Source organism: Pieris brassicae, chromosome Z, assembly GCF_905147105.1.
Source record: "Pieris brassicae chromosome Z, ilPieBrab1.1, whole genome shotgun sequence".
Lineage (NCBI taxonomy): Eukaryota > Metazoa > Arthropoda > Insecta > Lepidoptera > Pieridae > Pieris > Pieris brassicae.
In genome coordinates, this window is record NC_059680.1 from 2292330 (window position 1) to 2310695 (window position 18366).

At 36.0% G+C, this 18366-nt stretch overlaps 1 protein-coding gene across 2 annotated transcripts in view; it reads left to right on the plus strand.

The window, feature by feature from the left end:
- The window catches only part of LOC123718405, a 55667-nt gene that overhangs the window by 27014 nt on the left and 10287 nt on the right, over positions 1-18366 (plus strand). Inside the window, exons 2-13 of one of the 2 annotated variants that reach the window (XM_045674836.1) lie at positions 3356-3494; positions 6268-6357; positions 7405-7553; positions 8441-8553; positions 8954-9145; positions 9334-9439; positions 10154-10223; positions 12639-12730; positions 14439-14530; positions 16080-16233; positions 16540-17012; positions 18002-18324. In XM_045674836.1, the coding sequence (XP_045530792.1) occupies positions 3356-3494; positions 6268-6357; positions 7405-7553; positions 8441-8553; positions 8954-9145; positions 9334-9439; positions 10154-10223; positions 12639-12730; positions 14439-14530; positions 16080-16233; positions 16540-17012; positions 18002-18324 (1993 nt within the window). The remainder of the gene's footprint in view (positions 1-3355; positions 3495-6267; positions 6358-7404; positions 7554-8440; positions 8554-8953; positions 9146-9333; positions 9440-10153; positions 10224-12638; positions 12731-14438; positions 14531-16079; positions 16234-16539; positions 17013-18001; positions 18325-18366) is intronic. The other variant, XM_045674837.1, reaches the window with a different exon arrangement.

An 18366-nucleotide genomic window follows, 5' to 3' on the forward strand; every position in this document is an offset into this window, starting at 1 on the left:
GTATCTAGAGTGCCACGAGCTGATTAGCGATTATCAGTACGGCTTTCGTCGTGGTCGTTCGGCTAGTGACCTTCTAGTATATCTTACACATAGATGGGCAGAGACAATTGAGTCCAAGGGGGAGGCACTAGCGGTTACTTAGAATATAGCGAAAGCCTTCGATCGGGTATGGCACAAAGCACTGCTCTCGAAGCTTCCATCCTACGGGCTTCCCGAGAAATTATGCGAATGGATCTCGAGCTTTCTGGCCGATCGCAGCATCAAGGTCGTCGTCCACGGAGTATGTTCCGACCTTAAACCCGTGAATGCTGGGGTCCCACAAGGCTGTGTTCTAACCCGACCCTGTTTCTTCTGCATATCAATGATATGTTGCAACTTAGCAACATTCATTGCTATGCGGATGTCAGCACTGGGGATACTCTTTACACTGGCCAGGCAGGTATTTCTCGGGCAGTTGTCGATGAGTACCGGAACAAACTTGTGTCGAAACTCTACTACGTGGAGTCTCGGACTGGGGTAGACTAATAGTCCAATTTAACCCCATGAATTATGGTGAACATAAATTAAAATATGTATTACCCTTAATTTTAGGTTTTACTAGTAAATTCTTGCTTAACAATGCGGATTCGTTATCAGATTGGCACTTAATAATGTTTCTTTTAAAAATATTTTTCAAATGATGAATGTGAGCAGTGGTACTCTAGTCGCTACAGCGTGCGACTCTCATCTCTGAGTTCGTAGGTTCGATCCTCGGCTGTGCATCAATGGATTTTATTGACTTGAGCGCATTTAATATTCGGTGAAGGAAAATTGGCTTGCCTGATCCAAATAATCAACGTCGTATGTCAGGCACAGGAGGCTGATCACCTACTTGTCTATTAGATTGATAAGTGACCATGAAACACATATAGAAATCTGAGGCCCAGACCCAAAAACGTTGTGGCGCCACTGATATTTAATTATTTGAATTTTTAAAGCCAATACTTGATGTATGAAAAATAGTTACTACGTTCTATAGTTACTAATACATAATTTGAAATTGTTTTTAAAATAGCGTCATGCACCTTAAGTAGGAAAAATTACCCCCACTATAAACATAACAAGTTCGGCGAAAAGTCTTTGATTGATAAGATTTTATTAATACGATAACATTTCGATGAGCTAATGTAATTTGTGATTACTCGGAGGTGACAGCCAACAACAATTCGAGGAATTATTTTAACACTAATAAGATTATATGTTTACACTTTATTGCACAATATAATAAAGATTTACTAAGTATATTAAAAAACTACGACACTGCAAGAGTACGAAACTTGCCCCGGTGCCTTTGCTATCGACAAAGTGTCTTGGCCTCCGAAACGAGAAACTTCCAGGACTCCCGTCCTTCACCGATATCCTAAGAATATACAGAAAAAAGCTAATGTAAAAAAATACATTATGTATTAGCGACACCGCATTCGAGGGCAGAATGTGTCTTATATTGAAATGGCATGTCCCATCCTCGAATGGCTGTTATTTTATGCAATATTATATATAAACAATATCTCCTGTTACTCACCTATTTATTTAAAAAAGGAATGTTTATGTTAATTTTTGAGACCAAAAAAGTGATCAATCTTTTTAGATAAGACCCGCCGAGTAATATAGAAAAACAGTGCTTTGTGGGTGTGGAGGGCTGAGGTGTTTTTAGAGGATGGAGCATAGGCTACTCCTCTGAATAGCAGCGCTGAGTGGGGACATGGCCTACTAAAGCGCATTTTCACCTTAAAAAACCATTGTAATGGATGTCAAAGCTAATTTTACATCTATTAGTAATAGATGTACACCTACCCCATACAGGATACAGTACGTAATGCGATTATGTATAATGGTGACGTGATATTTGATGACGAAACATTTTTCATTATTATATAAACCTGTATAATACTAATATACGAACAATATAAAATTCATAATTCCTAAAAATGTGTCCCCAATTGCAGTATCGCGATATGCCCAGCACGTTCTTAGAACAATGATTCCCGTGTATATTCTTTCCGTCCAATATATTTTTGACGCAAGACGTATTCAAATCAATACGATAACGACTTCCAAATAATATATTAAAACAACATTTAAAAACAAGACCCATTAAGAATGTCGTTTTAAGTACATTTTGGAGTCAGATAATTTTTGTTAATATACGTTGTTGTGCCATCGGAGTTTCTACATTAACACAAATCTATATTTACTTTTCTGTTCGTTAATTTTACAGATTTTAAGAATTTTCCTAATAAAACATCGGCATTGTAAGGAATTGAATAATTGCTAACATTTTTCAAAGAACCCTCGAATGGGTTCATCCCTTCAGTGGTTCATTTTTGAATTCGTGTACTAAGAATAATTATCGTGGCGCTTTAATGTATCGGTATTTGGTAGGCGTTAAGTCTAATACGGTGTCCTCATTATTGCCTTTACCATACGAGCTACGGTTTATCTTATGATTACAAAGCAAATTCAATTTGTACAGGACCGTGAGCTGGTTGAATATTACACTTGGATTATCTATTCCTTTGCATTGATTGCCTAACTCACGTTGCGAAGTTCCCGCGGAGGGAATTGTGTTATTGTAATGCAATTATGTATCCACTTGAGTTTCGTATTTTTTAAATGACAGAACGACAGGCTGCCCTAAAAACTGGTGCCTGGTAGATATATTACTGGTGATTCCAGAGCTGGTGCTTTCCTAGCTTAACGAATAAGTATAACAATACAACGAGGACATGCTGCTAGCATTAAAGATAACATGGAACAAACTTTTTAAATTTATTTAATTTTCTATTAAGCAATTTTTAATGATTATTATTACTATAACGTTGTATTAAGATTGTATTATACGCAAATTTAACAATTTCTTTAATTAAATAGCGTTTCCAGACGGGCTCATCTTGTTTACCCAAATTCTAGAAATACTAGCGAACCGGCTTGCAAGACCAGTAGACCTTGAAAAATATACCTAAACATTCCATGAATTATACTAGATATTGGTTCCCAATAAGTTCTGCGGCGTAGTTTTTGAGTTTCCCTTGTTTTTATATATTAGACATATATTTTGTAGGCATTACCAAGCTCTAGAACTTATTTACTCGTTAAATCAGCGTCCATAAGACTGTATGTTTGTTTATCAGGGATAATAGTGAAAGGATTTCTCAAATCGGTACAACTTTTGGAGGCTATTCAAAACAACCAAGTATATGGTGGTGGTCCCCACATCTGGTGTTGTACGACTTCAGGCACGAGAGTCACACCGACCGAGAAAGTCTACTATGTATTGTTTCCAGCGTAAATTTTATTAAGATGTTTTTGTCCACAGGAACATCACCTCCAGCGAGCAATATCAGGAACTGGTCTAATAATTCCAACGCCAGAAGTATGTCAGGCGGACCTCGAGTTCTACGAGCGATGTTATCCGCCAGATTACAAAATGCCAAAACAACATATACATATGCAACGTAAGTGACGGATTAGATTGCGATAACTCACTAAGTCTGGCGCAGTATGCTAACTCAAAATTGCGCTAAACTTAGATGTTTGTTCGAAGTCAAGTAGTGCATGCAGTAGCTTTACACTTCCATGTAGGTGACTCTCTGGTAGAGGTGAAAGTTGGGTTTCGTTAATACACTTTTTTTAACCCGGCAAACTTCGTACCTAACAGCAGTCAATGAATGTCGTGTTACAGATTAGCTGAACTTAATATATTATGTAATTAATATAATCAAATACATTGCAATACTCATCGTTACAGTGTCCCTTGATTTGTTGTATATTTAAACATATTTCCTTAGTTTACACAAAATTTCTGAACGCACTATTAGGATAATCCCGGTGATTGGGTTTAAAGAAAAATATCTTCAGCTTATAAAATACTAGAATAGAATATAAGACAACAAATGTGTGTGCGGGTGGGCGGTGAATACCAAACTAAATTAATAATTTAGTATTTGATTTATAGTCTCATCTCTTGATGGGTAATGTTGACTTAACAGAAAGTAATAGAGTGTCAGCCAGATACAAGGTTGCGAATATTGTGGATATATATTTACCGTATCAAAGGGATGAAAGCTCTGACAGTTAGAAAACAGTTGGTATAACAGTTTGGTGAAATTTACCATTTATAGCTGTTCTGATATTCGGTACAAATACAAGAAATCAAAAACCACGAAGATCGGTCCAATCGTTATCGAGTAAAATAAATCCGTACCGTTCTACCGTTACAAACGTGTAAGTGAAAATATGTCAATTATATTCAACGTATTTATGATTTATGGAAAAATAATTATCGAGAAATAAGGTAATTTGAAATTGCTTAAGTTGTTTTTTATTTACGCTATGTAAAAACGATTTCAAATAATAAAAAAAAAACATTTCATAGTGCACGGGTGTTATCGCTAATAAAACAGGGTGCATTAGGGCAGGGGCTTATCATATGTTAAGTTATATAACCCCATGGACACTCAATGTCAGAGTGCTTTTAAAGAATTTGTGGTTGTCTTTTCTTGAACCCTATACAGCTTGTAAGCCAATATGTGACATTTTATATGTCATAAATGTTCATGCTGCACTAGATAACTTAATATATGAGAAGGTCTAAGAACCCAACGACCCTAGTAGGATCAGAGGTTTAACGTGGTTAGATTATCTCAAAGCTATAAGGCAGGCTTTTCAAGACAATTAAGGGCTTGGAGACTACGTCACCTTGAGAGGAAGCGACGAATGAATACACCCGATATCGATTTAGTCCAGACATACTTCAGTGGGTAACTGGCTGTATATAGTGGTGATGCCCTAGCTAGGGGAAGTACTAGATCAATAATTAGATCGTTTAATACAACTAAATTGACCAAAATGATTCAAACGGATGGTGCCTTCACTGGTGGTGGAATGAAATCCCGATAAAAGTCTCCTGGCCTATTCAATGAAATATTTTACTAACAAAGTTTATGCTTCTTACTTATCTATTTTTTTTATTATTATTTACTATCTTACTTAAGATTGTTACTTCTTATCTAATACACATACATCATAATGAGTTAAAAATAAATAATAACATGTATAATGTCAGCGTGTGATAGAAATAAACATTCTCGGAATTAAATATCACGACAAACGGAAATGTGAATGTATTCGTAGAGAAACAATAATTATTATATCTATTTTTGTTAAATGTATGTGATTAAGCCGTGGATGAGTGAAGGCTTCTTATTATAATTCCATCTTGATTGGTTAATTCTGGTTTTGCAAATTTTAATGAATAATTGTACTCTGTAATTATCAATTGTGATCACGACTCAAATGATTAGGTTTTGTTATCGCGTGATTATAAAGTTCGAGTGGTAACAGTTGTCTCTGTGGCGAATGGAGTTTTTCTAACTGGGTGCGCTATTAGGCTACATCTGCCTTAACATCATGTGGGATTGTGGCCATAAATTGTCAGCGAATAAAGGCTTATCTTATTTATTTAATTTTATTAATCTGAGAAGCATACATCTTTCAAGTTCTCAACCCATATTCGTGCGAATCACTAACCGCATAAAAAAATGTCGCTTGACCGGTCCTATGATAGAGCCTTCATCGTCCCTGACTAATTACTATATACATAGTTTATAAGTGGAAATATACTAGACTTTGTTGAACAACTTTATAAATAGAAATAATAAAATTAAAATTGTGAGTACATTACCCAGCTATGCCTTCCTCTACACTCAAATGCCGGCAAAGGACCATGTACAATTTTTTTTTGTGTGTCCTCCCTATACTATAAAAAAGCTCTTCAAACTTTTGATAAAAAACAAGTATTTGTTTACAATATAAAAATGCCAATCAATAAATATACATACCACTTATTAAAAATAGTAACAAATTTTATAACCTGAGTTAAAACCGTTTACTACGACGTCGTATATAACAACATACCGGTTACATTGACCAAAATCAATTATATTGTATTAAGTACTTAATAACAACGTCATCGGCTGTTACGACTATCGGTTTTTACGACCAAATAAGAGTTGTCTGATGTTGTTTGATGTTTACTCCCGCCCATGGACAACCGCTACAACAGGAGTGCAAGTGGGTTGCCGTGCTTGAATCTTCTTGTCTATTAGAATAATAAATTATCACAATGATGATAGAAATCTTAGGCATTTTGAACTTCGAGCACCACACACATCTTATACCGACAATTTTGCAATTAGAGGTAAAATACAATTATTTTTATATTTTCAGCGCTGTGGGAGGAGCAAGAAACCCCGGAGTACGATATCGACTCGGAAGATGAGCGATGGTTGAAGCAGCAAAGGCATCCCGAGCTGACAGGTGAGTCGACTAAAATGGCGTAATTACGACGGCTGTCAGACGACATCTATGTAAGAAGTTGATTGTAGGTACTTGAGAGCAATCACGGAACAGTAATCTAAGTAGCTAAAAGGTTGTAGCGCCACTGGGTTTCTTTAATGATATATTATTCAATTGGTCCACGAATTCAATTATTTGATTAAATATCTTGGTATATTTGGTTGAAAGTGCCAAAATGTCCGATAAAGAAATTTGCATTAATAACAGCATGCAGCCCTGAATTTGTTACGGTTACGGGATCGTTCAATATCGTTTTCATTCGATTTAATATCGAGACGCAGTGCCAATTCTGACGCTCCTTATGTCAAAATCCTTACGTTTTGAGAATACGGTATGTGCAGTTAAAGTTTTTAACAGCTTCGAAAACGGTTGCCAGTGTTGGACTTTAGGAGACACGACCTCGCAACTGTTTAGAAAAAAAGCAAGAAATAACCTTTATTATACACGATAAATAAAGATGTGTAGTTAAAAAATAATGTGCACTATCACAGCACACACCAAGATATACCGTGTCGTGGGCAGCAAGAACTACACTTTAGGCTTATTGTCCCCCGGTAATCTGAGCCAAATCGAGTATAAAAGAGGCATTACTGTAACATACGTTTCTCGAAACAGTTCAGGATATTTTGACCCCTATATCTAAGGTGTAGATGAAACTAGAAACGTCAGCCTGACTGTAAAGTCAATCTTTTAAAACATAACGTTATAAAATTGCTATGGTCACTATAAAATGTTATTAGGTTAACAAATTACGTTATATCTTGAGACTGAACTGACTTGGATCTTACTTTTTACGATAGTCTTTCTTCTGTATCGAGGAATTTATATTGTATTGTGTTAAGAGTCAACCATTATTTATTATATCAATACATATTTATTGTTTTCAATTCAAGCATCGCTTACTTGAAAAAATCAAATCTACGACGACTACTGGCAACTCTTTAACTATAAGGGCTCTGATGTTAAGATAGCGACTTACAAGGTTTTAAAAGAATTTTATATTTCCAGAACTGAAATTCGAGCAAATGATGGACAAGTTGGAAAAGAGTTCCGGTCAGACGGTGGTGACGCTCAGCGAGGCGAAGTTATTGCTGGAGAGGCAGGACGACCTCGTCATTGCCGTGTATGACTATTGGCTGAATAAGCGGTTGACTACGGTGAGTAGAGATAAGTGGAGAGCTGGATGGATTCATGACATTCACCATGCTTATGGTGAATGAAGCGAGGGAGGTAGAGTTAGCAAGTGGTGATCCGTGGTCTCTGACTATAAAAAGGCGTGATAATATAAATCATAAATGCCTGCCTTGTAAATGTATGTCAAAATCCATTATTTTTTTAAATTATTCATCAAATTCTGTAAGCATCCTGAAACCTTTATTACTTATCTAATATAAGTATATATTATTTTGATAAAAGTACAAAAATGTATTATTTCAATATAAACCATAAATATATATAGAATAATATAGAATGCTACTAAAGTTGACCATGGCCTAAGTTTACTGTATAAGACATTTCATGTCGGTCTCCTCTTACTTCAAGAGCAAGAACTCAGGACCTCAGGAGTCTTTACTTTAAGAACTGGACGAAGTGAGCAAAAGAAAGGATATTTATTTCACCCTAAAAACGAAGGCGGTCAATACTTTTTGTAATATTTTTTTTGTTTATTCAAGTATATCTCTGCTGTTCGTGCCGTTAATATTTTTTGTTTTTATGTAACAGAGGGCAAACGGGCAGGAGGCTCACCTGATGCTAAGTGATACCGCCGCCCATAGACACTCTCACTGCCAGAGGGCTCGCAAGTCTAATCAAGTATGATCTCGATATCTCATATATAATTATCGTTTAATACTTCCTATTCAGTATCTTGGTACAAAAAAACGGCTAGTGGTCTACTTCCACGGAAATCTGTTGGTTGGAAAATGTTGGCATTCTGAGAAATTCCCCCATATTATTTGGAAGTTATTATAAAAACAGAATATTGTAAATTAAACAATTGTACTAATAATGTGTTAAAAAATATAAAGATAAACTGCTTTTACAGCAACATCCATTGATACTATCCGTGAGGACAGAGAGTCGGCCTGGTCAATCTGCCAACAACCCATATTTGGCTTTTAGAAGGCGAACAGAGAAAATGCAGACTAGGAAAAATAGGTATGTGAAATTGAATAGGATTGACATGTCAAATGTCCCACTATAAAAAGGACACATTGAAATAATAAGAGTTATGAAAAGTCATTAATAAATTTAGGAGCTGTTTTTCTATTTTTACAACTACCCTCTTACTTAATTGCTTTGACTTAGTAACAAAGTGCTTATAATTCTTCTAAATGTTTTATTGTATTGATTTTCTACAACTACCCTCGTATTTCTAAAATTAATTAGTACTTAATTATATTCTCTACTATCCCTCTAATTCATATAGTAATAATATTTAAAAAACAGAAATATTAAGCTACAGGAAAATAACTATGATGGAACCGTATTGTAGTATTATTATTTAAGTGGTGTCGTAAATAAGTAATAGATTTTACAAGTGATTTTATAATTTAAGGAAAAACGACGAAAGCTCGTACGAGAAGATGTTGAAGTTGCGCAGAGAGCTCGCCACGGCCCTAAGTCTCCTCGAAATGGTCGCCCGTAGGGAGAAAGTGAAGAGGGAAATGGTCAAACTGACGGCCCTGTTGGCGGACAAACGCTACGAGGCCAAGGACTTTACCAATCAACTGCCGGAACCGGTAGTCAGGTATGTTACTTTCTGAACATGATGAGAGTCGAGGAAGAGCAGTGTTGAGGTAGTGGCTTCGGCGTGCGACTGCGACTGTCATAGGATGTGTATCAATGTACTTTCTATTATTATTTATTATTTAAATATCTTTCTATATTTAGGATTTATTTATTTATTTCATTTTATTAATTTTTCTATATTTTTAGGCCACAGTTAACAACCGTGCCCTTGGCGAGTTTGCGTCGTGAATTCGCTTATCCACCCAGACCACCCTCAACTACTACTTCACTGGACACCCACCACAGTAGACAGGTATTTTTGATAACATTTTATTGGAAAATTATTAAATATAACCTAATTGTTAAATAGGGTATTAAAGTTTTTACTAGTCTTTTCTTTTATAAAGGAAAAAGTGGACTGATTATATTTCATGCTTCTAAAAAATGCTACTAAAATGATGTTTTTTTTAAATACACTATTAAAAAAGCCTTTTAATTATACGTTTAAAATCTGTAACATAATTACAGCGTAAACACAATTTTATAGAGACGATATTTTTTTAAATAACTAAAAAAACGTTTTTTTCTTTCTAAATACACTCAAAAAGCAATTGTTCTATGTATGTGTACAAATTAATTAATTTTTACTTTAAGACTTATATATAAGAAATATAATAAAAAATATTTTTTGGCAAAAAATGTAGTTATTGTAGTAACTATCGGTTAACTATAGAACCTTACTGTTTGATTATTTGAATGCAGTGTGTGAATATTTTTAGTATATATTAAAAATATAATATTTATTATATAATATATATTATATTAATAATATTGAGATGGTAGATCAGTAGTATTTTTCTTATATCAAATATGGTATTTCAAATTGGTTAGTTAATAAAAATCTTTCCAATAGGCTACTTTATTAAAGGTCTTCTGATTTTTGAACTTTGTTAACTCAATAACGGAACGTGTCTGAAAGAAATGTTTTGTGAAAAAGATATTTTCATGAAAAATACAAAATTTTCAGCGCGAAAAACGTCCGTACAAGAGACGGAAACACAGACACCACACGCCCGGTACCGTGCAAGGAGTGCGAGGTAATTATTGCATATTGGGGCATGGGGCGGACATTTTCCGTGTCTGTTTCACTAATAATGTGTTTTAGGTACAGCTAGGCTAGCTAGCACAATAATTGTGTGTCTGTGTTCCACTGAATTTCCTTTATTTAATGGGACGGACATTTTTCCATGTCTGTTTCGCTAATCAAGTGTTTAAAGCCCGGCCCAGCTAGGCAATAGTTGTGTCTGTGTTCCACTGAACTTCCTTTGCAGAATGGTTCTGACATTTGTTTACACTGACATTGTCTGTTTCATAAATCAAGTGTTAAAGGCCGCAGATAGGACAATATTTGTGTGTCTGTGTACCAATTAAATTCCTTTGAAGGCAAGGGCAGACACTTTTTTTGTGTCTATTTTACAAGTAAAGTGTTTAAGTCCCAGATAGGACAACATTTGTGTGTCTGTTTCACAAATCAAGTGTTTAAGTCCCAGATAGGACAACATTTGTGTGTCTGTTTCACAAATCAAGTGTTTAAGCCCCAGATAGGACAACATTTGTGTGTCTGTTTCACAAATCAAGTGTTTAAGGCCCAGATAGGACAACATTTGTGTGTCTGTTTAACAAATCAAGTGTTTAAGGCCCAGATAGGACAACATTTGTGTGTCTGTTTCACAAATCAAGTGTTTAAGCCCCAGATAGGACAACATTTGTGTGTCTGTTTCACAAATCAAGTGTTAAAGGCCGCAGATAGGACAATATTTGTGTGTCTGTGTACCAATTAAATTCCTTTGAAGGCAAGGGCAGACACTTTTTTTTGTGTCTATTTTACAAGTAAAGTGTTTAAGTCCCAGATAGGACAACATTTGTGTGTCTGTTTCACAAATCAAGTGTTTAAGCCCCAGATAGGACAACATTTGTGTGTCTGTTTCATAAATCAAGTGTTAAAGGCCGCAGATAGGACAATATTTGTGTGTCTGTGTACCAATTAAATTCCTTTGAAGGCAAGGGCAGACACTTTTTTTGTGTCTATTTTACAAGTAAAGTGTTTAAGTCCCAGATAGGACAACATTTGTGTGTCTGTTTCACAAATCAAGTGTTTAAGCCCCAGATAGGACAACATTTGTGTGTCTGTTTCATAAATCAAGTGTTAAAGGCCGCAGATAGGACAATATTTGTGTGTCTGTGTACCAATTAAATTCCTTTGAAGGCAAGGGCAGACACTTTTTTTTGTGTCTATTTTACAAGTAAAGTGTTTAAGTCCCAGATAGGACAACATTTGTGTGTCTGTTTCACAAATCAAGTGTTTAAGTCCCAGATAGGACAACATTTGTGTGTCTGTTTCACAAATCAAGTGTTTAAGCCCCAGATAGGACAACATTTGTGTGTCTGTTTCACAAATCAAGTGTTTAAGGCCCAGATAGGACAACATTTGTGTGTCTGTTTAACAAATCAAGTGTTTAAGGCCCAGATAGGACAACATTTGTGTGTCTGTTTCACAAATCAAAAGTTTAAGGCCCAGATAGGACAAAGTTTGTGTCTGTGTTCCAATTAAATTATTTTGCTGAATGGGGCAGAATTTTTGTGTCTGTTTCACAAATTAAGCGTATAAGGCCTAGATAGGACAACGTTTGTGTCTGTGTTCCAATTGAAATCATTCGCAGACAAGGGTAGACACTTTTTTGTGTCTGTTTTACAAATTAAGCGTTTAAGGCCCAGATAGGACAACATTAGTGTGTCTGTACCAATTAAATTCCTTTGCAGAATGGGGCAGACATTTTTTGTGTCCGTTTTACAAATCAAACATTGAAGGCCCAGATGGGACAACACTTGTGTGTCTATGTTCCAATTAAAGTCTTTTACAGAATTGGGCAGACCTTTTCTTCTGTTTCACTTCTACAGCTATTGGAAGTTACAGAGTACAACTTCCAATAGCTGTAGCGATTCCGATGCCGCCGTGTTGTATCCAAATTAAATGAAGCTCTTTCAATATCCTAAGCGTTGTCGCAATTTTGAGATCGTGGAACTAAAACTCATTATTTAGATCGGAATCGCTATTGGAAGTAACCGGATCCGCGTGAAGCCTGTGATAAAAAGATTAAGCGCAATTTGTTAATTCAAAATTGTCACTTGACAATTGACACTTGTCATTGGTCAAGTCAATTAACAGTCTAACATGTTGTTTTTTTTTCAAGTTAACTTCCTTCATAGATTCTCCCGTGACATTTTCAATTTTGCAATGGGAAAGCCATGGAATGACCAAGTCATTCGTCAAAGTGACAGATGACATTTAACCACCGATCTCTGTTACTAGCGTCTGTCATCTGTGTGTTATCAGCATACCTCCCTGAGGTCGTAGGTTCGAACCCCGGCAAGGGATTTTTCTTTTTTTCTATCTTGAAATGCTTTGAATGACTGATCCTATAAATAAAATTAATATTATTATAATTAATTAGCAGAGTGTACATCTTCGGAGGAAGAAAGTGTTTCGCCAATTGATGATGGACCGTTCTCATTCCGAAGGAAGCCTGGATGTTATTATGAAATGGTGAGTGAATTTTAATTATCCCGGTATTATTATTTTATAAATTTCATTTTTTAAAAGTGGCGACATTACATGAATTACAATCTAGCCTATACAATAATTATGGCTAATAAGTAATATTATGTTGACTTAATTTTCTACAAAACTAATGAATTAAACTAAGTTAATGTCCATTAATAGTCTTAGTGTTATGTAATGTTTTGATACTATGTTCGTGTCTCCGAGTTACCGCTCTTGCACTTATATTTATTAACTCAAAAGGTTTAGTTCTCTTATTCCTGTCGTGTCAAGAAGTTGGATTGCCAGCATTCACATGGCTATGTAGCCTGTTTAAGTGTGCTAAGGCAAACCGTTTCGGACTGTATCTACATAAAGATCCTTGTGGATACTTTCATTTTGAATGTACCGTGGTGCATTGATAATGTCCCAAAGAACCATGTTCTGAAATATTTGTATTATTTCTAAAATGCTCTTCGCTGTACAGCCCGGAAGCGGAGTGTCACATGTCCATTTAGGCAACATCACTTGTTTATAAAGAAGAAATTTGTGATGTAATAACAGGGGCGATTGCCTTCCTATTAGCCAGTACATTCGTTCATGACATGTTCTTTCAATTTACGATCCAGGGTCATTCCAAAGTATTTAGCGGTATTAGCGTATGGAATTTTTGTATCCGTGATAAATAATGGTATTTATGGCTCGATTATTCGAAAATCGACATGACCAGATTTCGAAAGGTTCAGCTTTAGCTTTTCGCAACTTAGTTGTCCAATCAGGGATAAAATTAATGGCAATTGGTTTCATTTCAATGGCTTTTGCATAATTTTCTGGTAGACATTATTGCAGTATCATCAGCAAATGTAGCTATAGTACTGTTTTGGGGTTGTGGAATGTCACATGTGTACATTAGGTACAGGACCGGCCCTAGTACACTGCCTTGTGGTGCTTCAGCAATGATTTTAATCAGTTGGGAGTTCGCGTCTTCGCATCTCACCCTAAACATTCGGTTTTCTATATAAGACTCCAGTATATTTGAAAATTGCCGAGGTACATACTTATACAACTTATAAATCAAACTATCGTGTCAGTCTTTGTCAAAATCGATGATGTTAGTAATCCTATGAACTTAATCAATAGTCGAGTGTTTTTCTCTAAATCTAAATTGATGGTTGGGTATAAGGTTTTTATCTTCTAATATTGGCTTAAGCGTTTTTGTAAAAATCTTAGTTATTGTATATTTCATTTGTTACTTCACGGGGTGTTATCAATTTTATTTCCATCAAATCTTGTACGTTGTTGTTCCAACACTCACTCAGGTAGTTGTGGTACCTTCATTGTGCTGAAACGTTTTATATAGATGTTGAGCAGAAAGTTTCCGCTTTCTGGTTGCAACTTCTTGTCCACTGATAAAGACAAATTGAATTTATTAATAATCTGCTTTAAATTAATAATTAAATTTGGCTGATTCGTTTCGCCTTAATATGATGTACTCAGCCTTTTTAGTAACATACCAATACCCTATAGAGTTCTCTTGTCTTGAAAACTGTAATTTTTTTCAATTTTCCTCTCCATAAAAACCTTCCACAGAGCTGAAGGAATAAAAACTCAAATTGGTCCAGTCTTCCAGTTTTGAGCTTAACAACATAATTTTTAAACTATAATATTTATATTTAGTTAGTTTTATTTTTTGTAATTAATGATGATATTTCAGCCAACTTCAACTTTGTCCGGCGATCCAGTGGAGTCGACGACTAGTCCGTCGAAACAAGGGATGTTTGAACACGAAATGGACGAACGGACGAGGTATATTATTTATATATATATTTTATGTGATAGAAATGGTATTGATATCAAAGTCAAAAATCATTTATTCATATAGGTAACACTATGTACACTTATGAACGTCAAAAACAGAAATGTATATAAAATAGCTTCTAATTTTACATTTACTGCCAGTTCTCAAATTAAGGTCAGAAGAGACGAACTGGCAATAAACTCTCCGCTACTCTTTTTAATCGCCCAGGTTTTGTTTTACACAATGTTTGTAAGGAGCTGCAATAATTAAACCATGTTCCACATGACATCAGCAGGAGGCATGGTGAAGTAGGAGCACGCACTTACATTCTCGTGGGACAACACGCAAATACGTAGTCGAAATAACTATATAAATAATGTTTTAAATACAGTAGACTCTCGATAATTATTTTCTGGCCATGAAATTCAATAAATTTAATAAAATCAATGTTAAAGGTAACTAAAATATGTCGTAGTAGATTTTTTCTTGCTTGAATTGAAAACAATAAATATGTATTGATATAATAAATAATGGTTGACTCATAACACAATACAATATAAATTCCTCGATACAGAAGAAACACTTTTGCCTAATTTCGTATTTATTCAACAATTGTGCAGTCAAAAATTTAATTACAACACAATAGCTTGGCCGTGAGACGTTACTAGCGATTTTATTAGATATTGTCCGTCTCATCTCACTCGAACTTACGGCATACGTTTGTTCTACTAGTCACTAGATACCTCTATATACTATATACGAGATATATACTCAACATGCTATATGTCCGGGCTTCCTTGCTCGCTTGATAGAATATTTTTAATAAATAATAACTCAAGAATTTTCAAACTCATAGTAATTTGAAATTTATCTGTGGTCCCTTGAGGTTCAAATTATCGAGAGTCGACTTCGACTTTATTGGTTATAAAAAAGGGTTTTTTTTCATTTAACATTGCGATGTAGCCTAACTTAAATGTACCACAAAAATAAATTCTCTCTTAGGCGAGAGGGAATGGTCTGTGGTTTCCCAAGCCCAATGCGTATTGTATTCCACAGAACATAATATCTCAATGCATTCATCAGCTAATCGCTAGCTTTTCGGTTGTTCCCACGGGAATGTAAGTGCTTCCATATCACCATGTCTCCTGCTGATGTCATGTGGAACATGGTGTAATGGTTCCATCTCCTTACAAACGTGTAAAAAAAACTTGCCGATTAAAAATACTGGCGGAGAGTTTATTCTTCTTCTCTTCCGTTCTACGCCCTTGATTTGAGAACTGGCAGTAAATGTTAATTTAGAAGCATTAATATGTATTTATTGTTTTCACGTTCATAAGTGTACATTGTGTTACCTATATAAATAAATGATTTTCGACTTTGATACATTTAAATTAACATAACAATTGTTTGAGCTCGCGGCCTCTTGGGTCGGGGCCCATGCCAGCCCTGCCACTGCCACTCTATTGTTACAACACTGTAGACCCAATTGTAGGCCCTGCAATAGGCCACATCTCATGTGGTATTGTGGTGGTGTTGATTTTTTTCATATTTCTCCAGGTTTACACTAACATCTGTTCGCAATCCATACCCACATTATATTGGATTCGCTCGGCGTCGCCTGGGTAGAGGCGGACGTGTCATCTTGGACCGGGTCAAAACTGAGCTCGATTCGCTATGGTCAAAATTGCCCATACCTGAAAAGGAAAACCAGGTAATTAAAATGAGGGTAGTTCCGAGGTTTTTTTTGGGAGGCATTTCACAACAGGCCAAAAGTTCGTCAGCATCACCTACATGGCTTCCACGGTCCGCTTTCAGATATTTTCTTTTACGACTAGCAAACTGTGGAATCGAGTCCCGGAGGTACCTGGGAGGTTACCTGGGAGATGCGGCCTTCATTTGTTTAAATAGAGAGCATATGCTTTGGGTGTCCATGTGCTCTGATGATTGTTCTTTTTTGGGTAGGCTCGTCAGCCTCCCTATCCGAAAATACTTCATTTAAACAAATTAATATTTACAGGAGGACTTGGAAAATCAAAGACTTCGAACACCAAAAGCAATCACCAGAGACTACCATTCCGGTGGTAAGCATCCTTGGAGACACGCCTTTAGGCGACATCTCACCAGAAACCCACATCTCTGGATCGATGAGAACGTCAAGAGTGACGTCAAAATGGATATCGACGACATTAAATTTGACTTCAAAATGGAGGTCGATGACGTCACGGAATCGGGCGATTCTAAACTGGACGTGGACAGTCCCAGAATTGGTATTACGGGTATTGAGGGTACCGAGGGCTTCGAAAGTGAAAGTGCCAAAGTGGGAACTGTTAGTGACGTGAATCGGACCATAGACAGTGCAGTGCGTGGTAATCTCAAGCGTGTGATGAGGAAGCGCGTCTGGAGTTCGAGTACGGATTATGACTCAGATGAGAGTTTGAAACCAGTGGAGAGGGAATTTGAGAGTTTCATCACTGAGGTTCATGACAAGTGGTGAGTTGGTTTTATTTATTACATAATAAAAAAAAGTAGTGGCGTTTCAACCTTTTAGGTCTGGGCCTCAGATTTCTGTATCACTTTCATTATTGTCAATGTAATAGTGGCCTGAAGTCGTAGGTTAGCGAATAGATTTTTTTCTATGTGCGCGTGCGCATGTAACACTCGCTAACACGAACCGACCTGCCTTAGACCAGAGTCGACGTGTATCATTTGGGGGGGGGGGGGTTAATCTACAAAAATTGCGTGACGTAATACTTGAACGCTTCCTATATCTAAATAACATGATTGTAAGGATGTTCATGTCTTATGTGTATTTAAGAAAAGATGTGTAAAAAGGCTTACTTCAAAGTTAACGATTATCTAGTTGATAAAAGGGCCTGGGACTAGTATTTTAAAATGTGTTGTTTGATGATTTCATATTTTAAAAGAGTACCGAGAGTTTTTTTACACCGGCTTTTTCTCTTGGCCTACACCCTTTGTCTTCTTTGCCGATGAGGGCATAACATAGGCATTTTTTATGATTATGTTAAGCGTTGTCTAAATATATTTTAAGTTTAATTAGAACCAACTCTGTTCAATCTCGAATTCTATTGCCAGATTTTATTAATATATATTTTAATCCTGGATTTCTTGATTGTTATTCACAATCTTTAAATAATTAAAAGTTATTTTACTATATAATAATAATTTATTTACACAGTCAATTCTTCTTCCTTACTGTTCTGTTGTCTTTTTTGACCATATTGTCAATATGCTTGTTATTGGCCAGTATTACATATAAATCAAAAATTAATTTTGGCTGCTTCATTACTCCATATGATTTACTTGGCCTAACTTTTAGTACATACCAACATATGGACCTTGAATCTTTCCAATTGTCATTTTATCCTTTGCTGTTGGATATGATTCTGTAGCCTATTTATATATAATCTTCTGTTCTCTGTCTTATGAAAATAAATAATGAAAGATGCAATTCCTTCCAGGCTACACTTCCGACCAAAGACACCATCACCATCACCACCACCAACGGAGGAAGTGACCCCACTTAGCCGAGACGCTCCAATTTCCGTCGAACTCAGTACGGGCCTCGATACATTCACAACAGAGTTCAGATTGAAGGACCTGTATGACCTGAAGGACTTGGACGGCACAGAGGATATCGAGAACTTCACCGGTTTTACGGAGGCTCAAGTTGAGAGCATCTTGTCTGAGACCGATCTCAAAGCGTTGGCAGATAAGAAGTTGTCCGATGACCTGCTCGAGGAGCTGGTCAAGGATGTCAGCAAGGATTCTTTTTTATTACAAGGTATTTATTTTTATATTTTTAGTCAGGTAGACATTATGAGTT